At 39.6% G+C, this 25486-nt stretch overlaps 1 protein-coding gene across 4 annotated transcripts in view; it reads right to left on the bottom strand.

The window, feature by feature from the left end:
• RXFP1 (relaxin family peptide receptor 1) overlaps positions 1-25486 on the bottom strand; it is a 75546-nt gene that overhangs the window by 15705 nt on the left and 34355 nt on the right. For 3 of the 4 annotated variants that reach the window (XM_034770908.1, XM_034770906.1, XM_034770907.1), the window contains 9 exons: positions 17820-17918; positions 13261-13366; positions 8641-8712; positions 6697-6768; positions 5468-5539; positions 4527-4598; positions 2239-2313; positions 1577-1648; positions 438-509 (listed from right to left, as the gene is read on the bottom strand). In XM_034770908.1, the coding sequence (XP_034626799.1) occupies positions 438-509; positions 1577-1648; positions 2239-2313; positions 4527-4598; positions 5468-5539; positions 6697-6768; positions 8641-8712; positions 13261-13366; positions 17820-17862 (656 nt within the window). In that variant the 5' untranslated portion in view covers positions 17863-17918. Of the gene's footprint in view, positions 1-437; positions 510-1576; positions 1649-2238; positions 2314-4526; positions 4599-5467; positions 5540-6696; positions 6769-8640; positions 8713-13260; positions 13367-17819; positions 17919-25486 lie in introns of those variants that run through there. The other variant, XM_034770909.1, reaches the window with a different exon arrangement.

The following is a 25486-nucleotide window of genomic DNA, read 5'->3' as shown; positions in this document are numbered from 1 at the left end:
GGCCAGAGAATTTGCATCAAATGAGGAACCCAAATCTGGGATGGGCTCACAGTACAGATTCTTCTTGGTCAGCTGCTTTCCTGTTCACTGGTGGTAAAAATGCTTGGGGGGCCTAATTAAATTACTGATTTAACCTCATGCAGCTGTGTTATTGCTGGCATATGGGTGCTAGTAGACATATCCTCTGTGACATGCCTTGTCCTTATTCAGGAAACACAATGCCCTTGTAGGCAGACACCAGAACGCTGTTTCTCCTGGATTACGTATTTTATTGAAATGATCTACTATCTCATATGCTGAATGCCTGTGAAGTTTGATGCTTTCTCTAGAGCTTGTTATATGAAAGCAGAATTACTGACAAATACATATAGTACATCTTCACAATTTAAATAATCTAAATTATTCAACTGTTCTTTGATTTAAAAAAATCAACTTACAATTCATCTAACTTCTGGAGAGAGGAAAAGCTGTTTTCATTTAAGGAGCTGATTTTGTTTCTTCTCATCACCCTGAAAGTATAAAATCAAACTTATGCTTCCTCAAATGTGTTTGTTTTCTGAGAAGACTGTGATACATAATCAAGTAATTGATTACATTCTATATAATTTTGCACATTCTGTCTTTAATTTACATCTTGTTTTAAACAATGTTTCATATCTTACTTAATTGTTCAGTACATTAAAAATATGCCAAGTTATTAAAAGTTCATAAATTGTAATATTCTATAAACAATTTTAATATGAATGTATAAGCATATATATATATGCTATATGCTCTTTCAGTTGTATTTGCATCTACTGACAACTAAAGTTATTCAGAAATGTCAAATATCTTGATATTTTGTATGCCATGTGACAGTATGATGGCATTAAGTTTTGGTTATTTGAAAATTCATGACATTTTTGAGCATGTGACTGAAGCACACGTTTTATGCAAAAAGTGTGAAAGTCCAACTCCAAAACCTGATATTTCTGAGAAATTCAACCATCAAGGACTAGAGCCTACATTCTTTGTTCACCCAAAACCTCCCAATACACAAGGAATAATCAGGGGAGAGCTGTGTAGGAAAGAGACAGCTGAGAGAGAGAAGTGCAGAAGAGATGAGAAAGTGACAACAATAGGCAGAGAGCAGTCCAGAGGCTCATCAACAGCATCAGAAGGGAGTGAAGGGGAATTGTGAAGATGATTGCAATGGCTCTGAGGAAGCTTTGGGGAGATTCTACAATGTCTCGGATCAGCAACCTGACCGAATGATATTATCCTTGAATCTGGTTAGCTCATGTGGTAGAATTTTTTTTCTTTTACATTTAGTTTCTAAATCTTGGTATTTGATACTATCGGTCAAACTCACTGAAATGGAGTTATGCTGCATTCATTGGTGGTGAATGTTACCATATGTTCATAAAATAGTTCTACTTTGTTGTGTATAATTAAAATTTAGCATTTTAATAATCTCCATCAGTTCTAAGCACCAACCAATATTTCGGAAACTTGATGTCGGACATTGTGCATTATGTAACAGTTGTTCATCATAAACACTGCTCATTCTGGCTGCATAGAATGTGCTATTACTTACAGTACAGTTAGAGTGCTGCAGGAGATGAAAGTGACATTTCTTAAATTATGTATATGATTGCCTTCAAAGTCCCTAGGAGATAAAACCAAAACATTCTATCACTGAAAAAAGTTAACTTCAATCAGATAGCTACTTTGAAGTAATTATTTATTAAAGGGAAACCTCAGCAGAACCTTAGGGCTGCACAAAGCATAATAATACTTGGATGTTTCATTTTTTAGCACACCCTGAACTGCTTTAGGTGATAGCAGTGTCATTAACTCAGGTGGGTGAAAATCTGAATCCTGAACTCAGGTTTTGACAGGTACTATAGACTAACTCTTTTTGTTTTCAAAATCTGAGAGTCAAATTATGACTGCCCTAATGGCAGTGATTGAGTGGTCTCGAGGGGGAAAGAACTCAGGGAGCCCCTGGTCTCTAGTGCTTCCAGCAGGATACAACCATAATGTAGTTGCCCGCTCACCATAACTGCAATATTCTCCTAGCAGAATTCAACACACCTCAGGAAGTCAGTCTAGTTAGGTTGGCATGAAATGGGGATTGTCTATTCTGCAGCATCATTCCCCTCCCTTGTATTACCCTGGTAAAAAGTGTCATGGAATGACACTGATTTAAAGAAGACAAAAGGTGATTTTTTTTTTTTTTGTAAAATAAAGACTTACAGCCAATGTAACCTGGGCATGTGTTGGCAAAGAGGTTTATCAGGCAAACGCGCAAGAGAATTATTCATCAGCACTCTGGAAAAAGAAAAACAGTATCGCTAGCAATTGATGTTAAAATAATGCCCCAGCCCCTTTTACAGTTTTGTTTCTTCTCAGTACAAGGTAGGCAGAATTTATTCATTTTTCATATTGTTAGAGATAGTACAATGATTAAAAACACTTCAGTGTATTTTGTTATGAGCACTGGTGTAATCCTATCATCTTTTGAATTACTAAATGACTGACTTGGGAAAGGGAAATCTTTTGCAGACGTTGGGACAGATTCACTGGTACACTCTGGCTGCCTTGCATCACTGGAGCAGCACAAAGCACCTGAAGCATATATGTAAATCTGGCCCCATTTATCTTTTTGAAATTAAACCTAGAATCTGATCATTTTCCCATTGAATCAATAGCAGCAGGGCTGGGTCCTTGTTTATATTCAGCAGCATTTGAGATTTGCATAGATACATAATATGATTATTACCTAATTGGCCATAGTCTTTTCTCACATTGGTTTCAATTGAGTTGCTTTGGATTTACACTGGTGGGAGAAGATTCTGGCCTTTTAAAATCTGTGTCAGGACAGAATAGAGAGGGTGGAGGTGAAAAGATCCAGGCCCTTCCCTAAAACCTGTTAGATTCCCAATTATAAGATAAAGGAGGAGAATGTTACTAAATATCTTATTGTGATGGATATAAAATAGCCTAGAACTAAAATATCACAAAGCACTATGTACTGGAAAACATTATCAAATGATTTAAATGTGTGAGAAAGATATTGAACAAAAGAAGGTTGGTAAAGATGTATAAGAATTTAATCAAATAAAGCTAGGTTTTACTAAGGAAACATTTATTTCTTACTGTAAGTTTCCACAAAGTATGTGAATATCCCAGAATATTGAAGTCATTGAGTCCAATAAACTTGGAATAAGATACAATTTACTGAAAACCATAGTTTCCATGAAACTGTATGCAATGCAAAGCTATTGAGAAGTTGATATCACTGTTCCCCTCCAAAATGGATACAAACAAATCTCTCTCTCTCTCTCTCTCTCTCTCTCTCTCTTCTCTCCATAGTTTGTCAGTACCCATGTTTTTATTGGGTCCCAAATTATCCAGCTGATAGTTCGGGATATGATATATGACTGACTTTATGAGGCTGCTCCCGCTAACGTAAGTGCCTCACTATGTTAACTTAATAACACCACCTTCCCGAGCAGTGTAAAGTCACAATTGATGTAATAAGTTCAACACAGTAAGAGTGTAGATTCTGTGTTACTTATATCAACTGTTAATGGTCTCCAGCAGCTGTCCCATAATAACCCACACTCATCATTCTGGTCACCGTTGTGAACTCCATTGCCCAGGGGTCTGGTGACAGGAAGCCCTCCCTGTCCTTTAAAGCCCCACAAATTTTTGAAATTCCTTTTCCTGGTTGCCCGGCTTGCTAATCACATCTAGCAGCCCTCTACTGCAGAGTGTAACTTCCCAGCTGACCATGAGCCCTCTGCTTGCAATGCTCATGAGAATAGTGCAGAGTTTTGCAGGCACTATGTTTCTGTCAGCGAGGAGGGATGCATGGGTTTGTGGGATTTTGAAAAGAAGGTGTGAAAATTATGGGATGCAGATGAAATTATGGAATGGAGAACACTGTATCATGTAAAGTTGACACCATGATCCCAGTAATTCCTGTCTGACTTGTTTCAGTCCCCTCAGGCTTTGCAAAAACTTCCCAAAGACCCTGCACTCCATGGTGGCAATTTGCACAGTGGGATATCTACTCATGGTGCACTGCACTCTTCATCGATACAAGCACTCCTGGTAAGGATGCACACCGCTGACACAAGGAGCCAAGTGTGCACACACACAAGCAATGTAATAACTGCGGAAGCTGTATACCAACGTAATTTAGGTCAACACAAATTTGTAGCGTAGATATGGCCAAATGTAAAGAATTAAGTGCATCCTGATTGGTTTCCTATGTGTCTTTTGAAAAGCAAGGACACAGAGCTCACTTCTGGTCCTTCTGAGTTTAGCGGACTAATACAGGACTCATGTACTTTAGCATATAAAAAGACTGAAAAAGCTAGGTTTTGGAGGGGGATGGGGCTCAGTTCTCCCAAAATAAGCTCCATTACTGGAGAGAGTTGACAATATAGCTTGACAAACAAATCTTATAAACACACATTAGTTTTCGTCTATTCTCTTTTTTAAATATTGCATTTAATTCATATTTTAATACCTACAGGAGAATAAGTGAGTTGAGTCCATGAAATGTTAGTGGAGAGATCTGATTGATCTTGTTATTTTCAATTATCCTGTAAATCAGAACAAATAGTATATCAGACTGATAAAATAGTGGGGTCTGAAACGGACAGACACTACAAAAGATAATGTACCCTGAAGTGGCATTATTCAAATACCCATTCAAACTGCATAAGAATATTGAATTAGCATACTGTGATATATTGAGGTAGAGTATTGAAGTTTCATCAAATTACATGAGAACTCCTTTTCCAATGCAGTTCACATGATTGTTTGAAAGATTTTTTTTAAACTTAAAAACAAGAGCAATTTTCTTGTCAACTTTTAAAACAATGTCATCAGAACTTTGACACCGTACAGAGAATTTCTTCAAAGTAGTAGTACATCAAAACATCCCTGAGACAATCCTGCAATTGAACACGCACAGTAAAAGTTTGTCAGTCATTCTTCATCACACAGACAGATATGTAATTAATGTCCTCAAATCTCAATGTTATTTTTTTCAAATCCTACTGCCAGAAGAAGCAGTAATATTGTCAGGATTTCATATTATGAATGTCATCTCCTCTGTGGGATGTGAAGCACCATATACAGGCAAAGGACTGTCCAAGAAATTCCATTCTGAAGTGCTCCATTTCTGTCATTTTGGAGTATCTGATTTATTTTATGTATTATTTTGTGTTAATCAGTTACTTATTTATAACTGTGTGTATTACTGAAAAATAAGCTATAACAGAGCCATTAAAGTTCTAGGGTTCAATTCTGCTTCCAAAGTCACTGGGAGTTTTTACATACTGGGAGTAGAAGGATTCCCTTAATTACCATGTTGAATACAAAGAAATAAAAAAAGATACAAATATTTCTTTGTGTTAACTTAACTATTTCTTGAGAAAATCTATCCAAAACTAAGAACAGTACGTACAGCCACTCAAGCTTATGCAGATCTTCAAAGACACCAGGCTTTAAAAAGGTTATCTTGTTGTAACTCAGATACCTGAAAAAAGATCAATAAAGATAAAAAACGATAGACTCTCTAATCAATGTTAGAGGAGTGAAGAAGAATTTTAAGATTTTCCTTTATTATTCCCAACAGTATTATTAAATTGCATCCTCAAGAGATTCCATTGTTAACAATAAAAACATTTATCTTTGTGTGACTGTGATCACATACTGACCCTTTGTCTCTTTCAGGACGCTAGTGTTTGCCATGGTAGCAGCCTGGCATTCTGATTAATGATATGGCTGCATGGACAGTGAAACAACGGCCACTTGGAGCTTTTTGGCAATGATCATCTAGAACATCTTCATCCTTTCTATTAGAAAACACAGTAGGCTCTAGCTATCCTCCCTGCATCAGAAGAATTTGGAGCCTGCTTCAGCTCCCACTGAAATGAATGGCAAAACTAAAATTGACTAAAATGGGAGCAAGTTCACAGGTCATAGGTCATTAGGCATAGGTTTTAGATACTGGAATAACTGGAAAAGACTGAAAAATAAAGAGTGGGGCTGCAAATTGTCTGGAGTAGTAGTAATAATAAATGATCATCCAAAATTAGGGTGAAAAAATACAAAGAATAAGGGTAATAACAGCTTTGGAATTTACCTTTTAAGTGATTTCAGTACACGGATTTATTTTTTTCTACGATCTCACTCACTGGCCAAAAGTATTTTTAAATTGGAAGAGTCATCTTTTGTAAAATCTGCTGCACAATAAGAAACAAGGGTCCTTTCCTTATGTAATTGCTTCTCTCCAGGAAAATAAGAGTTTTCAATTATCTCAAATTAAACATGGCAGCCCTACTGTTTTCATTCCTGGTTCTTAATTCCATAATGACTGGCTCCAGGATAGCTGGCATTTAAAATCACTGAGGTTTCCTCTTTTTCTTTCTGAAACAGCAAATTTTGGGAATAGGAACGGACTACAGGATCCATGAAATATTTTAAGGGTACTTTCCTGTCAAATAACCTTGCTACCACTTGTCCAAATCCTCTGAAGTTTTCAGTGAGAATAAGTGCTCAGTGAATTGGAGTTCAGAATTTGGGCCATTTCAGAATTATTTAAGGTCCACAATAACTGAGAGAGAAATGTATAGCTGTTTTCAAAAGTTGCCCCATTCCGCATTGCTTCAGCACTGCAGTGGTAATACTTACAGTTTTGTCAGGTTGTATAATCCTTTGAAAGCATGTTCTGATACAGCTCTGATTTTATTATTCTGAAGAAACCTGAGAAGATATAATAATGACAACAATTCATTCTTTAAAAATGCAAATGCAAAAAGATCCCCAAACTTATCAACTAAATTTCAAACCAAGATACATATGTTATTTAAAAGGATGCTGTCAAGACGGCTAGGTCTTAAAATTAAACTCTCACAACAGTTATTTCACATGACTGGCCTTATCTTAAAGATTTCAAAAAGCGTATTTACATTAAAAAATAACACATTACTGCAGTGATAATTCAAAATCAGCCAAAACAAACACCTGACTGGCTTTGCATTCATTATAAATGAACCAGTGCATGCATGCTGCCTCCTGATTTCATCCCTAATCCTGCAATCTGATCTATGTAAGGAGGAGACATTTATGCCTGTGCAGAATCCTACTATAGTCAACAGGCTTGCGTGGGTGCAGGATCTGCCTCTGCAGATAAAACTACAGAACTGGTATAATGGAGTGCATGCAGTGGTTTGTTTATATTGATGTATATAGACAGTTGTGGGGTTGATGTCATTCTAATTAGGCCAGCAGCAAAGGTCAATTAAAACATTTTGCTGGAATTTCTATTTATAATATGGGACAATTGTCAAAGAGTTGCATTTTACGGTAATTTAATCAAAATGTATGATGAAACTTGCTGATTGTTGTTAACAAAGTATTATGCATACTTTCCCCCCCCTTTTTTCTCCATCTCTTTTGCAATTAATGAACTGAGTTTCAAAATATTACATACAGTATCATTACTTTTGGGGATAAGATGTTAGACTTGTATTTGATTTTAAAAAGCATGCTTCCCTTCTCTATACAATATTTTATTTGTTGTAAAAAAAAATAAATGTTTTCAACAAAATCAAATAAAGGATTCAATCCTGCTCCTGTTGAAATCAATGGGAGATTTGACATTGACTGCAAAAGAAACAGGATTGGCTCCAAAAAGGTCTTATCAATTTGTGAGAGATGAAGGGATCCCTTAGCAAACCCACACTTGTGAATCAGAAGTAAATGAAAGGAATTAAATTCTGTAAGCAAATGTTTCATGTATACGTTTCCTTTAATGAAACAAGTCACTTTGTTTACAGAACTTTTTTAGTTTGAGATCTAAATTGTACTTAAGTTTGTGAACACAAGATGGTGCTGCACAACCTCAGAATTCAAGTTAGAATCCAAGAATGTTCGAAGAAAAATATTACATGTCTTGAGCTGGCAACAATGATAAGTGGTCCTATGCTTTCACACTTTATTTCTCAATTGTTCCTTATTTTTCATGATTCACCCTCATAAAAGGACTGGGATTTTTTAAAACAATGAAATGTATACAGAACACCTATAGTAATATACAAGAAATAATTCAATCAAAAGGTTTTGGTTGTGATATAAGCCATTTTGTGGTAGTAGTCACCAGGTAGTAGTCATCACCAAAAGGCTCAGAAATGTGATTCATAAAAAAAAAATAAAATGTTCTCAAAGACACGAATGAGTCTTTTCATGACAAGGAATGTCTTTTACTTTGCAAACTTTCAGAATATTGAATGAAACTCTATCAGTTTTCTTTCATTTCTTCTGATAGAATTGCTGTCTATTATAAATTTAATTTCCTTAAGATGCGATAGATGTTAAGATCCACATTATTATTAGTTTTCTAATGTACAAAAAAAATGATAAAAATGTAATGTTCAGAAAGTTTAGGCTGCAACAAAGGGATGGAAGCCACATCAGGCTATTTGAACAAAAATAACTTGCATGATTGAAAATTTCAGCTAAAGGTAAGAAACAGTAGATTTTTTTTAGTATAATCAGAGTTTTGTCAGTAAGCCATAAAATTGCCTTATCACAGTTTGCTCTTATTTAAGATTTTAGGTTAAAATGATTCCTTACAGATTTTTAAGGTCCTGGTACTTCTTGAAACTATCAGCAGAAAGCTTTCTTAACTGATTCCGTTTAAGGGACCTGGAAAAAAAAATTATTCTGTAAATACACTAAGTAGGCCAAATTTATCCCCAGTATAACTCTGCTAACTTCATTTTGATCTAATGAATTTGCACCATGTTTTAGTTGGCAGAAATTTCTATAATAAGTTAAATATTTCCAGTAAGGTTACCCTATATGCCAGTACGTGTGTGTTTTGAAAACTAAATGGAGAAGGGATTTTTTTTGTTGTATACCCTCCTCTCCTGCCTCTGCATCATATTAGATCACTGGAATCCATTTATGTCAAAGGAGTTAAACCAGGGATGGGTTTGGAAGGGAAAGGGGAAGGGATTGTTTAGAAGGGGGACAGGGTGTCACTTATCTTACATTTCTGGGCAGGATTTTGGTTTGATTTTTATAAGCACTGTTCCCCCAAGCCCTTTCTATATATAAACTCATAGCAGCTGCACATTATGCAGTAGTTGAAAGATGCAATTCAAGTGGCAAAGCTAATCTTACTGAAAGAGCTTAAGGGTATGTCTACACTGGAGCGGGAGGGTGTAATTTCCAGCTTGAGACATAGCACGGACTCTGATCAAGCTAGTATGCTAAAAACAGAAGCGTAGCTGCAGCAGCACAAGTAGTGGGAGGGGCTAGCAGCCTGAATGCAAATCTGGTGCCTCAGAGGGGTACGTATTCAGGTGGTTATGCCCTCCTGCTGCTTGCGCCACCGGGGTTACACTTCTAGTTTTAGCATGCTAGCTCCATCATAGCTGGTGTGGATATATCTCTAGCTGAAAATCACACTTTCCAGCTCCGAGGTAGACATACCCTAACAATATAAGCCCTGTAGACCCAGGAATGAGAACTGCGTAGTGGATCAAGAATCTTTCATAGGGCAATACATAAAATTACAAGTAGAGCTCTTGGATCAGCATTGTAGGATAGGTTTCAGAGTGGTAGCCGTGTTAGTCTGAATCAGCAAAAAGAACAAGGAGCACTTGTGGCACTTTAGAGACTAACAAATTTATTTGGGCATAAGCTTTCGTGGGCTAAAACCTACTTCATCGGATGCATGCAGTGGAAAATACAGTAGGAAGATATATATACACAGAGAACATGACAAAAATGGGTGTTGCCATACCAACTCTAATGAGACTAATCAATTAAGGTGGGCTATTATCAGCAGGAGAAAAAAACTTTTGTAGTGATAATCAGGATGGCCCATTTCAAACGGTTGACAAGAAGGTGTGAGTAACAGTAGGGGAAAAATAGCATGGGAAAATAGTTTTTACTTTGTGTAATGACCCATCCACTCCTAGTCTTTATTCAAGCCTAATTTAATGGTGTCCAGTTTGCAAATTAGTTCCAGTTCATTGTAGGATAGTATTTTTCCCTCTCAGAGGGGAGGTAGTCTTTTCAGCCTTGAGAACTCTTCAGTGTTCCCTTCACTTTCACTCACATTCTCACTCACGTTCTCACATAACAGCTACTATCCTTCTGGCCAAAGACGACTAGAAGGGACTCACTTTGGGTCCTGGTCATCGCTGCTCCTTAAATCAGTTTGAAGGGTGGCTGTTTTATGACATGAGGCACTTGGAGCTAAATTTGTCACCATTGCAGCACTCTGGCCTAGGGAGCAAGAGACTGGGACAGGGAGGGATAGCTCAGTGGTTTGAGCATTGGCTTATTAAACCTAGGGTTGTGAGTTCAATTCTTGAGGGGACCATTTAGGAATCTGGGGCAAAAATCTATCTGGGGATTGGTCCTTCTTTGAGCAGGGAGGTTTGGACTAGATGACCTTCTAAGGTCCATTCCAACCCTGATATTCTATAATTTGGCCCAAGTCTCTTGTATTACAGAAGACAATAATCAACAGCTGGGAATCACAGGGTGAAGCCATTTTAATTACACAGATAATGAAAACCTCTCTATGTCTCTGCTTGAGCTCTGAGAACTCATTTTTTTCACCTACTTTAAACCGCTCTCAATGATGCATATCATAGCCATTGTCCTTCCAGTTTAAGATTTGTCTGGATTCCCTTCACAGCTCACTAATGCAGCACTCCTTAACCATCAGGGAAGGTTACTGTTAAATGATGTGAAACAATCCATTTCTTGGGGGTAGAGTGAGCTGTCTCCACAGGCACACTCACTCTCTGCTGACCTCATGAATAAGGGATAAGAACTAATAAAAACTGTGTCTCTAGCACCAAAGGCCCCGCTAGCCTGGCCTTCATGCTGGTTTTTAAACTGAAAAATTAGCAGGCACAGTATTTCCTTCAAGATGTGAATGAAACTTCCACATATAAAGACAGAATTTAAAACTGTCTAGAAGAAGAGTTGGCTCTGGGATTACCTGATTATGGATTGTCATTAGTTTGTAACAAAATTTGAGGGCTGGGAACAGCTTTTTAAAATAAAGTGATAATTCTATGACTTCTGTTCAGGAGTAAATTGCAGGGCAATGTCTTACAGCATTAGATTGATCAGAACGTGCAGGCAAATGAACAGCAGATACACGGGATGGATTTAAGCAGCAGGCTACAACTTTATTAATTTAACACTGGGGAGGGATGATATGTGGCCGCCCCTCATTCTGATGTAACACACTTCCAGTGTGGGGCTACAGGGCTCCCACCAAATAACTTATAGCTCAGGGTATACATGCCCAGCACTACCTTTAGGACTCAATTTGCTTCTGGATCCTCTCTGCCTCCCCCTGCGTGAAGGGTGAACAGAGGTTAGTAAGGGCAGACCTCAATCTACAAAGACTTCAGGTCTCCCTTATTACTTTAGGCACAAGGTCCACCAGTGACATTCCAGGTCTCATTTACCTCTGGGAGCTGGTCCTTTATCCGCACTGGACACTGGCTGCAAGTTGTGACGAGCTAAGTCCTATCTTCTTAATGTTAAACTTCCAAGTCCTACTGCTTGACCCAGCTGTGCCTCCATGGGTACGTCTACACAGCCAGCGGCAGCCCATGGCAGCAAGCCTCCGGTCCAGGTTGACAGACTTGGGCTCATGCTACCACACTAAAAACAGCTGTACAGACAGCACTTTGAAGTTGCAACTCAGGCTCTGAAGCCCACCTCCTTCCCTAGGCTTCAGAGTCTGAGCTGCAGCTCAAGTTGCAACATCTAGACAGCTACTATTAGTGCTGTAGGGTGAGCCTCGCAAGTGTGAGTCTGTTAACCTGGGCTCAGAGGCTCACTGCAATGGGCTGTGTAGACATACTCTAAAATCCATGAGGAAAGTGAAAAAATCCACCAGACCCCTACCTGTTTGGTCCAATGGGAAAAATTCCTTACTGTTACCAAAATGGGCTAAGGGGAGGGACGACCATTTGGTTCTTACACAGCCCCCCCGCCCCCAATGTATTTAAATTCTCCAACTAGCAGGAGCAACAGGGTTATGAAAAGCCTTGAAGAATTTAAATAGATTGGTAAAGGAGCAAGAGCCACATGGCTAGACTTATCCCCCAGCCCCAGCCAATGGGAAAGCAGCGGACCTGAGGAACCCTGCTTGCTGCCACGCATGCACTCTCGCATCCCCCATACCCAACCTTTTGGGCACCATGTTATGTCACCTGCAGTCCATTCAAGATCGATCCCCAGTTGACTACATATGGCGGAGCATAGTAAAAGCATGTGAAATGGTCTGAATTTGTCAGACAGGAAACTGTTGCTTGGCTGTCTGCACCTGCTCTCAATCTAATTAATGACAGGCCCAGAGCTGCAGAACCACAGAGTCTGACTTGGTGTCCACACCCTGTTGACAAATGGCACCATAGCAAACCAAGAATTCAAAAATCAGAAGATAAATCTCATAGGTTTGAGTTTATTTCTAACCTGAAATACACACAAAACCTACCCCCCAGAGCATATGCCTCTGTGCCCCACATGTCCATTAAAGGCACCACTGCAAGTAGTTTAATGTCCTGAAAATAGCAAGAAACTTTACAGAAAAATTCCTCAGCTGGGGATGTTTGATGCTGCATTTTGTTTGCCAAGTGGGAAGCACAGCTTCAGACTTGTGTGTGTAAGCCAGGACCAATGGTCAGGCCATCCTACAGATCTCTCTCAAATCTTAAATCTTGCTGTACTGACTTCTTATCATGAGATAGTGAGCAAAATTCCTACCTGTAAGCCCCTATTCATACAGGTATTTCCCTGAATTTCAGGTTACTGGTATAAGTAAAGGCTACTACAGAAGTAAGGGTTTCAGGATGAGGTCCTTAGCATATGTGATTCACAGAGTTATTTCTCTTGCAGTGTTTCTTGATGCTGGTGAAATTGTACTCATTTGAGGCATTATTGCAAACAACTGCTGACTGCAGACTCACTATATCTCACACTTTGAACTGTGTTTTAATTTCTTTTCTCTTATTTTATGCAGGGGTAATCCGTGTTTAAAAGTGTTTTACTACAAGGCTTGTCAACACAGAATGATACTGTACTTTCAGTTTACACCAGTTTCAGTTAAACCAAGTGGCTATAATTATAAGGGTATAATTATGAGATGGTCTGCACAGTTGATATTCAGCATTGTTCAGTTCAAGAAGCTGCTTGTTCTGCTCTACTTACATCAGAGTTACATTTGAAGAGACTGAAGGGACAGCGCGTAAATTGGCACCTTCACAGTCAAGCTCTAGCCCTCGGCACAGACATTCTGCTGGCACAGAATCAACCACTGAATGAAGAGAAGATAGCAGTCATGGCAGAAGGTAGGTGATGGGATGGGGAGAAAAGAGATGGGTAGAAAAATGGTTAATGGATAATGCTTTGTTTTAAGGTTCTCAAATATGCCTTTAATTTAGATCTAGTAACACAGTGACTAATATAAATACAGATAATTAAAAGATTGATATTGACTCCTGAGTCCAATACAATAGCAGCACATTTAGGACACAACTTTGAGCTTGATATTGTGATTGTGGCCTGATATGGTGGGGAGGATGTTTTATCTGTTTTAGGTCCTATTTCTGTGAAATCCCAAGTCCATGATTTCCTAGACTCCTCACCATCTTATTTAGTCTGTATCACATTATCTGGGCTAAACTGTACAGAGTTCTGTGCAGGTGTGCAAGGGGCTAAGAATGGGTCCAAGAACATTTCTTATCCCTTTATTACTCACCCTGAGCCTTGCCTGGGCATAATCTCAGTTTCTGTGCTTTGACCTAGCACCTCCAGCAGTGCTAGCTAAGGCTAGGACAGAGAGAAGGCAGGTCTATGACCCCAGATCTGCACTGGCCAACGAAGAGCATGCTGTTGGCTTTTAAGAGCATGGGGGAGATTTTCAAAGGCACAAATTGCTAGTAGGTGTCCAACTCTCACTGAAAGTAAATGAGGGTTGAACACCTAATTGCCACTTAGAAAATCTCCCCTGATAGCAGCAAGCACACTCCCCCTCACTCCCAGAGATAGTGTCTGACTCCAGCGCAATGCCGGGACCTCTTGTTGGTGTGGTGTTGCCCTCTGCCCCCTCCAAAGTGCTGTGAAACCTTAGCGGTTTTTACTTTTTTTTCTGATGTCTGTATAATTTGAGATAAACAATATTAGTAAAAACATGTCTTTTTAATAACACATTCAATAGAGGAACCCAAGAAGAAGAAAATGAGTTGGAGTCTCAAAAATTGTGGCCAATGATTAACTCAGGAGCAGGATGAAAAATAACAATTGTCCTCTGGGCTGACTTCATTTGTTTCCATAAGCCGTGTGCAGTGCTGAGATGGTGGTATGGAGTTTAGAAATAGTTCTAAATTGCTAGTTAGATAATTTGTAGTTGCAAGTAACAGAACTTTGATATCTGCCTGATTTGCAAATGCAGACAGGTTTTGTGACCAAAAGCAGGTTGTGGCACATGAAGGACCAAAATGTCAGTGGTTGTACTAGTAGGTGTTGGCCCATGTGCAAAAAAAAGCGCACCATTGCATGCCCATATTAAAGCATGAACTACATGTAACTACATGCATGAACAAGCATTTAAATATCTAAATATCCACTTGTGTACATAAATTTAGTAATTGTGTACATAAATACAGACAGGATTGTGCACACATTGTACTTGTATATTTTAAAAAATATTGACTCACAAAATTCTATCATTTGCTCTAACAAATGATTGCACACAATCACAAGATGTTTAGCTTACCCATGGTGTTAGGTTTAATGGCACACTATTATAGCATGTAATGGAAAGCACGGGATGTATAAAGAAGAACAAAAAAATATATTTTGAGAAGATTTAGCAAACTTACAGAATAGACAGCAGATTTTTTTTCTATATTTTAAATTTCACATAAATGGCTACATTTTGAAAAATGGAGGCTTAAGGGTCAGGCCCAAAAATGCAAGCACGTGATTTGTGCTGCAGAATTGTGATTTCAAGGACCAGTTTGACAATTGCACATGCCATTGTCTGATTTACATGCAACTGTGCTCTCACAGAGAGATTTCCCTTTTAAATGTTGGCCCCAAACAATGAGATTAATATAATCCCTCACAAGAATGGCCAAACCTTTCAATTTTTTTCCAGCTCAGACACAAAGGGCTTGTCTACACTTGAAACTGCTACAGTGGCACAGCTGCCACCCTGCAGCTGCACCACTGTAGTGTTTCAGTGTAGACACTTCCTAGTCTGATGGGAGGTGTTATCCCATCAGTGTAGGTCAGCGGTGGGCAACCTGCGGCCTGTCAGGATAATACACTGGCAGGCCGCCAGACAGTTTGTTTACATTTGCACGGCCTCCCGCTGCTCCTGGTGGCTGCGGTTCACCGTTCCCAGTCAATGGGAGCTGCGGGCCACAGGTTGCCCACCACTGGTGTAGGTAATCAACCTCTCCAAGAGGCAGTAGGTAGGTCGATGGAAGAATTCTTCTGTCAACCAGAGCTGTCTACATTGGGGGGTTAAGTCAGCATAACTACGTCACTCAGAGGTGTCGGTTTTTCACACCCCTGAATGATGTAGCTGGGTCAACCTAACTTTTGAGCGTAGACCTGGCCTAACTTAATGTTAAATTATCTGTGAACAAGAATTGTGAGCTTTTACTTGCAAATGAGCAGACCAAATCTGAATCAAATGCGCATTTAGGAATCTTAATTTATCTTTACTCAATCTTTCTACAGCATATTTCACATCTGGCTTTTCAATTAAGTCAGTTTGCACAAAACCGCGTTTTGATTAAATGAAACAAAAACTGACAGGCAGTACCAAGATGCTTTTTCCTTTTAGTACCTGTAGTTTATACCGTCATCTATTCGTTGCACAGTTACAACCCTGATAATTTCTCTTTGTTTTGTTATATTCTTCTATAACTGTTAGCATTTCCAAAGGATAAGATATTAGGAGTAGTGATTACTGCAGTGAGGGAAGGCGATCAAGCCTCTTGGCGCAGGAATTGAATTGTACAGTTCAGAGCCACTCAATAATAGATCTTTTATTTTTCAACAGTTTCCAGTGTGGAAAAAGTTAATCAATTTTTTTTTTGACAGAGTACTTGTGAAAAAAAAATCATATCTGCTCCTCTTCATTCCCCATGGTGTGAAGCTACCTGCTATACCTCCTTCTGTGGCTGTGATACAAAACTCAATTATTGTGTCTTCTCTTAATCCTAGCTCTGCACAGAGCAGATAGTGAGGAATGAGCCTATCTCAGGAATGGGCAAACTTTTTGGCCTGAGGGCCACATCAGGTTTTGTAAATTGTATGGAGGGCTGGTTAGGGGAGGGAGTCATGGCCCGGCCCCCACCTCCTATCTGCCCCCCCGGGACTCCTGCTCCATCCAACCCCCCCCGTTCCCTGACAGCCCCTCTGGGACCCCTGCCCCATCCCCACACCCCCGCCCCATCCAATCCCTCCTCTCATTCCTGATGGCCTCCCTGGGACCCCTGCCCCATCCAACCACCCCTTCTCCTTGTTCCCTGACTGCCCCCTGCCCCTATTCAACCCTCTGTTTCCCCTGCAACCACCATCCACACCCCCGCCCCCTGACCACCACCCCGAACTCCCCTGCCCTCTATCCAACCCCCCCCCGCTCCCTGCCCCCTTAGCGCGCTGCCAGGGGCACCGGTGTCTGGCGGCGCTGCAGCTGCGCTGCCACTGCCGCCACCACACAGCACAGAGCACTGAGTCGGGTTGGGCTCTGCAGCTGTGCTGCCCCAGGAGCTCACAGCCCCACCCCCTAGAGCATTGCGGCCGGCAGTGGAGCAAGCGAGTTGAGGCTGCGAGCGAGGGGGAACAGTGGGGGAGGGGCTGGGGTGAACCTTCTGGGCCAGGAGCTTGGGGACCAGCAGAAGGGTCCTGTGGGCTGGATGTGGCCCGCGGGCCATAGTTTGCCCACCCCTGGCCTATCTAATACAATATGACCCCACTGGCAAGAATGATGGGCAATATACTACCTCAGTTTATTGAATGTAACTCCCACTGAAGTCACTAAGGATTTAGTGCAGAATGTGGTATGATAATACAGTAGCAGGACCTCTTGCAATTGGCTGATTTCATCTGTTACTGAAATTATCACAAGAAAACGATAGGTACAACCCAAAAGACCTGATCTAAAAACTCCCAAATTTGAATTTGTTCAAAATCTGGATCTGATTTTTCCATTTTGGTGCCATATTTACTAATAATACTTCATAGCAAATTGCTAATCAAAATTATATTAGGAACCTGTATCTGTCTCTTCTTGCTCTCTGCAGTATCTGAATGGCTTACAAATTTTAAAAGAAGCATGTAGGATCTGGGTTTCTCCCTCTCCCAGAAGGAGGGGATTTTTTAAAATTGTAGGAAAGCTAGGCTGAGATTTTTTTTTTTTTTTAACATTTTGTTCTGAAAGATGTGGGGTTCAAGTAATTCCACTTTGTGCGTCTTTCTAAGAATATATATTGCCTTCATAATTGGTGTATCTGTGATATTTCTAATAGAGGAATTAAATCTTTTTCAGAGAGCAACTTCACTGTAGCCTGAAAGTCACTATTAATGGACTTAAAATTTGCATAAATGCATCAAAACTATATGAGATATTCAATCTATTTCACTATAAATGGACTGACATTGCATCTGAATATGTTGTAAGAAGATTTCCCAGAGAACAGTATGTTGCACTCACTGTAATAATCACATGAATAACTCCTGTTAGTACTTACAGCACTCCGATGTCTTTACCTCAAAAGCACGCGAGGAAGTCATTTCATTGTATTTTGCAAAATACTTATCAAATTGTTGAGACCATCCATTGTTGTCTCCTAATGAGAAATCAGAGAAGGCATGTTATATCAAAACAAAAACAAAACGAACAAAAAAACCTTCAAAACATTTCCCACAGGTATGATAGATAACAGGAGCTTCATTAAATTTGGTTGCACAATCCTTTGCGCGCACGCACACACACACACACACACACACACACACACTTTCTAATTTGGTGTGCCTGTTGTGACAAAGAAAAAAAAAAAGGCGTAAAACCCCAATTTTCCCTCAAGCAAAGCTAATCATATAACAGAATCCTAAAAATGAGAGGTAAAAAGAGACCTATGAGGTCATCTGTTCTTCTTTCTGTCAGTGTAGGCTTATCCCCCCACAGTATATTTTCAAGTGCTTTGTCCAGTTTAGTTTCAACGATTCATATGATGGGACTTCCACAATTTTTCTTGGAAGACTGTTCCACACGGTAATAGACAGCGTTGTGAGGAAATGTTTCCTGATATCCAGCCTTAATTTCTCTTTGCTCAGTGTCTAGGTCAAGGTTATATGTGCAGTACTTTTGGGGACAAGTTTTGTGACATATTCACACCAACAAGCATAACCTAAGTTCACCATACAATTTAAAGCAGCATTCAACACCACAGTCTGAAACTAGTTATTGTTCATACACTGCAGCAGCAGGTCAAGGACATAAAAGTGAAATAAAAGAGCAGCTCTTTTAACGTCTGCCAAACGATGCCACTAATTATCAAGATAGCAGCCACCAACTAGTGATTCAGAAATGTCAATGGTAATTTAAAGTGTTACTTGTAAATGCAACTATGTCTTCACTGTCAGAAACACCTGTGTTATGAGGTTTACAATGATTATGCTTAGCCAAATAATTGCAGTTTTATTCTAAGAGTCATGAATCTCCAGGAATGGACATTCTTCCTTCTGAATTTTATAATTTAGTGTATACTTGATATCATTTATTGTGTAAGCATTTAATAAAGCATTTATAATTAAGGGGCCATGGCCACATTTATTAGTTTGGTAACATTGAAAAAGGGAAAAGAAACCAGAGGTAAAATTTACTTACCTAGATGTAATTTTTTCTTCTCTGAAGTGGGCATCTGAGTTATTCCTCCTCATCTTTCAACCATGGAAGTGCCTTATTTTTAACCCCCTCCCCCATCTTTCTAGCTTCACAATGCAGTGCCAACAGGTGGAGTTGTTCAGAAAACTGATTACTGGCCAAAAACAATGAATTCCATTTAATAAATTTTTTTGATGTTTTGACATGTTTCATTCCAACATAGAATGACATTTTAATTAAAAGGAGAGAGTGTGACCTCAAGATAGCCATTAGCTCAGTGATTACGGTACTCACTTAGAATGTCGGGGACTCAGGGTCAACTCCCTTCTCTACTTGATTCAGACAGTGGAGTGCCCTAACCATTGGGATATAGAGTTAGTCTCTTTCTGGCCTGATGAATGTTTACTTATTTATACAAAGTGAACAGCCTCAAGTGGAAAGATTGAGAGAGAAACTAACTGTAGAGCCCAGAACTTAGGGCACTAAATTCAAGGCCCTGTTCCAAATCCAGGAGAGGAAGGACCCACATGAGTGTCCTAATAACTGAACTATTCTACAGTGGATTTTTTCATTTGCTCATTTTGGCCAGAAATTCCATCCTGGACCTGAGAAACCTTCTGAACAAAAGTCTGGTGGAAACGGATACATTTCTGTGAAAAGTTTTTTTAATCCATATTTTCCGATGAAAGAATGTTTAGTCATAAAATTCCCAAGCAGCTCTGCTAATTACCTCTATAGTACCCTAGCAAACTGCCTGAGCTGAGAAAAACTATAAATTATGATTAATAAATATTCGTAAAGATTAGCCATCTCCAGCCAGGCTACCATTATGTTATATCCACTTATTCATTTATGATACAAAAAATGGCAAAAAAGACATAAGGCAAAGCAAGACCTCACCATTGCTGCTGTTGGAGTCAGCCCTGGCTGCCATGTTTCACCTGGGTCTGGAGACCAAGTAGCCAGGGAATACTGGCTTGGAGATTTTGCAAAGCCAGCTCCTGCTGCTGAACTTCTACCCCAAATAGGACAATGCTAGCCTGCCACATTGCTGTAAAGCAGGCAAAGCAGTGTTCTATTGTGCACTTGGGCCACAATCAGGAGCTCTTTTGATCTTAACTGGGCTTGCTACATGACTATGTTTTCTCTTCAAATCCCATTTTCCTGCAGACAACTATTCTCAAAAATCCTCTGTATACGCGGGGGACACCAAGAAGAGGGAGAATAATAATAAATGAATAAATATTAACAATAAAAACAAGGGGAAGGGCTCTTGGCTTGAGTCAGAGAAAGAAAAGGCCTAGAGGAATCTCCTGCCACTTCAAGCAGAAGTGAAATACTGGCAAGTTAGAGAGGCACTCAGGTCTCTGAACAGCTTCACTGACTGGCACTGCACTGTTAAGCAAGGAAGAGAGTTAAAAAACATTAAAATGTTTCCATGCTTGGAAAACGAGGAATAACCCAGTTATAATAGATCACAGAGCACCAGGGAGAAATTCCAGGCACCATTTCATTTTAGGATGTGGCTTACAAGTGGATTGAAGTGTTGGCTAGCTGCATGACTTTTATAAATATTAATAAACTTATAGGTGAGGATAAGACTGGCTTCTTCCATGGTCGGTAGAGGTTAGTGATCATTATGTGTTATAAATGTTTCCTGGGCCACCAGGGGTGCTCCATGATATTTCTCTCAATGTAGGGACAGGCTTTTGGGAGTAGGTGCTGTGTGGGGATTTATGTTGTGGTTCAGAGGACTGTGGATGGGGGGATGCATTTCTTCAGATCAGGATATAACCACCATTAGGTGATAATGGCTAGTGGCCTTTTACCTGAATGATTTACGTTGCGCTAGGAGATCAGACAGGACCATCTGTTGAACCTTATTTGTAATCACCCCTAAGCACTTGGTTGCCAAACTGAGCATTGACTGGATAAGAAGCAGAAAAACATCACTGGCAAGATTTTCCAAAGGGTTCCACATCTAATCCGACCACTTCTGAAGGTGCCTGAAGAGGAGCAGAGCTCTTTTGAAAATCTGTCTCTAGGAGGCCATAATTCCTGTCCCTAATTAAGGTTGTAGTGAGGCTTCCCTTATTACTACTATATTTTAGCCCATTCCTCTAAATGGAGAGACTCCATTGACTTTTATTTGCAAGATCAGGGTCTTAAATGAGGGTGGTTGAGTCTACTATACAGGTCTGGAATCTGCTGCTATTAGTGGACTGTATTTTTACCCAGAGAAGGGATAATTGAGATGGAGATGAAAAGGATCTTTTTGTAGATGATTTTAAAGAGGTATGTCAATTTTGCATATTTCTGGTGCACTGTCACAGGCATGGTGCCCTGCAGCACACCTGCATCAGCTTCTTCTTACCAGGGTTTTCTACCTCTTCCAGGGATTCATGTGACTCAGCCCTCTGGATAGGTCACTCTCAGCATTCAATCCTTTTCTGGGGTAATAAAAGTCTAAACAAACAAAAGGTTCTTCCACCCCCCCCCCCCTTGAGCTACTCTTAATCCTACCCTCTAGGCTCAGTTCTCAGCCCCTTCTATGGTTCCCTTAAGTCTCTGCCTTGGGATAGAGTGCTGACTCCAAGACAGCTTCCCTTCAGCCCCTCGCACACTCTCGACCTCCCTCAGCTACCTTTTAGTCTTCTCTGCTCTGGGACAGAACTCTAACTCCCAGGCTGCTTTGCTCAACTGCACCACTTCTTCCAGACCCTACGCTCGGCATTTCCCAAGAGTCCAACTTGCTTCTTACATTTCCTCCTCTATACACTGTTCTCTGCCCTTTTATGAGGCCCAGTGTTCTTTCTCCCCCACCCCAGGCCATCACCTGACCCCAATTAGTCCTGTCCCTTAAGCAGGCAGGCAGCTAGTTATGGCACAGATGGGGCTAATGGAAGAGGGCTAGCCCCAGACCTCCTGGCACTTAAAGGGACTGGCCATCCTGTTATAAGCACAGTTGTACTAAGTAAACACTTTTCACTCTTTGGCTTCCTAAATACAGCAGTACCAGTAAAGGAACACTTGGTAAATGAACCAGTTAGTTGGATACTTTGAAATATTGTTGAAAACCATTTATTCTGGTGTTAAAATATACAAACAACCCTAACTCCCTGCCCTCTTCTAAGCCAGCAAAGACATAGGGCCAGATTCCCAACTACATCGAGGAAGCTGTGTGCCTCTCTACTTTTTAAGGCCAAACAGGGAGATGTGCTTTTATCCCATTTGACAGTGTTTGAGAAAATTTGCCAAATGGCAAGCAGCCAACTGTGGAGTGCGTATGTGTATGGAATGTTTATAGACAGTCAAAAGGCAGCCATGCATGAATGTGGTGTAATAAAAGAGGAGGGATCCAGTCACAGATAAAAAGGAAGTCAGATGGGCTCCCATACATATTACTTTGCACTGGTACAGCCCTCATTTCCTAAGATTTCTGGTGTTAACTGATTAAAAATACTGGGCTTTTCTTATGGCTTTTCTGGTCCTGGTTTCCACTAGCAGTGAAGAGGCATGGAAACATTTAAAAACAAACAAATGAATAGGAAAAAGTTAGCCAAACTTTTCTGAACTTCAAACAATTGATCTGATTTAATTTGGTTCAAGTTTTGGAACGAAATGTGGGACAGCTTTTATTTTAGCCATACTGTTTTTCCCAATCATAGATACACACCCTGTGTAAATAACTATATTTAATAGAAGCACTAAGTCAGGTACAGTGTGGCAGAGATATAAATCACATGGTGGTCATTTAAAGTTTATGTTGTGGGAGACTGATCTTTTTACACACCATTAAGAAGAGGTTCTTCAAGCACTTTCAGAAATGATTAATTATAGTACTGGCCCACAGATTACAGACGCATCGTTTTGGGGAGTCCAGTTCAGATGGCATAATTTTCCTGAGCCAATTCTAAAATAGGTTCTATTGGCTATACTTCTGGCAAAGCAAGATTTTGAGACAATGGCGTACCAGCACATCTCCTATGATGTGGAATAAATGAAATGAGTAACTGACAATGTCTTACCCAGGAACACTGCAAATATCTATGGTCCATTAGATGGATTTACATTGTGTTGATTACCATTTATGTATTAGCGTCATAGAAGGTGAATACGGACACTAATCCTGACAAACTACAGATTTGAATAAATACATATGACAAATCCAAGAAAATATCTCCCAAATCCAAGAAAGTATCAACTAAAGATACACAATGAATTGTTTAGAATGGCGCTTACAACATGAATTCTGTATACAAGAATTCCTGCTCTTTGAACCATGGCCTGATAGGTATGTGTGCACAGACACTATACTTATTTTAAGGTGTCAGATACAGCGTACTGGCTCTTGCCGGTATGCCGTACCGGCTTACTTTCACCTCTGGCATGGTCCCTCATTCACAGGACTGTAAAGTCCAGGAGCATTCTAGTAGCAATTCAGGTAATCATAGAGGAATCACCTTGCATCACTTTCTTGCTCTCTCTTCCCTCTGCTTCCTCTAGGGAGTCATTTTAAATGTAACCTGAGTGCTTCTGTTTGTTTCAGTGGCCTGGAAACAAGTGGCGATGACACCATCATTTCAAGAGAAGAGAGTACACACTGCAAACAATCACCACCTAGCTGCCAAAAAACAGTGTTGCTGAATTACAAGGAAAATTGGCCAACAACCATATTTCTAAACACCGAGAAGATTGCTGTCCTCAATATAGTTCAGGCCACCCAATTAAGTATAATGACCCTGTTTATGAAGAAAGTATCATTTACATAGTTAAGTTGTGTTCTTTCTACAATTCTCTTATACAGCCCAATAAGTGGAGCACTAGCCAGATGAGTAACAGTAGGCACTATTTTCTTAATTCAATGTTCCATTCATAATGGAAAAGTCCAGTTTACCCAACTACCAGTTGCTTTGTATCTAAAGGTTAGGCACAGTATATACATATTCTTGCATAAAAATAAAATGTTTTTAGAAAAAAGCTTATTTTTAATAAATAATAAAATCTTATATGTGTATCTATTAAAATGCCATCCTGAGGGGTTCTCAAGTGATTTACACATGTGTATGTGTGTATATATATATATATATACACACACACACACACACACACACACACACACACACCCCATATATACAGAAGTCACTTCAGCAACCATTTCTGAGCTGGAACACAACAACTATGTAACAGTGCAAAGCAACATTGTACAACAGCTTTAGACCTTGAGTGAAGAATAATACAGAGTTTTATTTAATTAAATTAAAGTTCAAGGAGAATGCAGGTAGGTGTTTATAAGAACTTGTAAACTGAAATAAGACAAGATGCTGGGTGTAACATTCCCACTCTTGAGAAAAGTGACATGAAAGCTTTCCTCAAGACAAGTGATCAGGGCCTTGGTTTTACATCTCACCTGGAAAAGAGCACCTCCAGGAGCACAATGCTCCCTATCACTGTCTTGGATACCTATTCAATACTGTCTTAGAAGAATGTCTCATAGTGAATAACAAACAGTACTTCTTGAAGACTCTAGATTTTCTCCACAAGTCTCCCAATTCACATAAGGAATGATCCCATGCTCATTAAGTTAACAGTAGTCTTTCCATTGACTTCAATGGGATTTGGTCCAGGCCCATAGGCAACAATATTTTGTGAGAAATGAGGTGATAACAACCCAGGATGGCATGGTTGCAGATTTTATATTGGTCTAAGCATTCACATTTTTATTTAAAATGGTAGAGCATTAATCAAATGTGTACTAACAGTAATGATCTTTCTAGTTGTTTTTAACCACAACATATATCTTTGGGTATTACTAAGCCAGGATGAAAGTTACAAAGCATGCAACATGCATAAAACAGAAAAGGCAGAGAAGTATGTGTATAATTTGCATCCATGTAATTTTAGAGCCTGTAACTACACTAAAGGGTGCTGATAAAGAGCACTATATATTGAAGGGACAAGCCAATGGGTTTTGAAACGGAACTGTGGAAAATGTCACATAACATTTGCATTGAAACTCACAAGTATCTTCTTAGGGTCTCAGCTTCAGCATTGCTGATTTCAATAGGAAGCAGGAATGCTAAATATCTCTCTAAATCCTATTTTTTTTTCAGTATATACAATTTTCATTACTGAGGGCATAATCTAAATTATTTTAAAGTAGAGATGGGCCAAGGATGCTTTGTTTTGATTCAGATAAGGGTATGTTTTGAAATTCAGGTTCAAAGCTGAACCAGGCTAAGTTTCATGTTCGTATTAAAAAATGTTGAATTTTTGTGATCTGTTTTTACAAGGTTATTGTCTTATGATAGAGGAAAATCTCATGAGACCAGCTATTCTGATTAAATTTCTCCCATATGTAGCTGCATATGAACTGAATATGGAAGCTAGATCCTTTCCAGTTTTGGACCTAACCCAGATTCAAAACGATTGCGGTAACTTCACATCCTGGGTTTTGAATCAAAGTACCACTGAAATTTGGGGGAAGGTATTGGATTTGGTATTACTATTTTAAAGCCACAGTGAACAAAC

This window comes from Trachemys scripta, chromosome 5 (genome assembly GCF_013100865.1).
Source record: "Trachemys scripta elegans isolate TJP31775 chromosome 5, CAS_Tse_1.0, whole genome shotgun sequence".
Lineage (NCBI taxonomy): Eukaryota > Metazoa > Chordata > Testudines > Emydidae > Trachemys > Trachemys scripta.
This window is presented reverse-complemented; position numbering and strand designations above follow the sequence as displayed.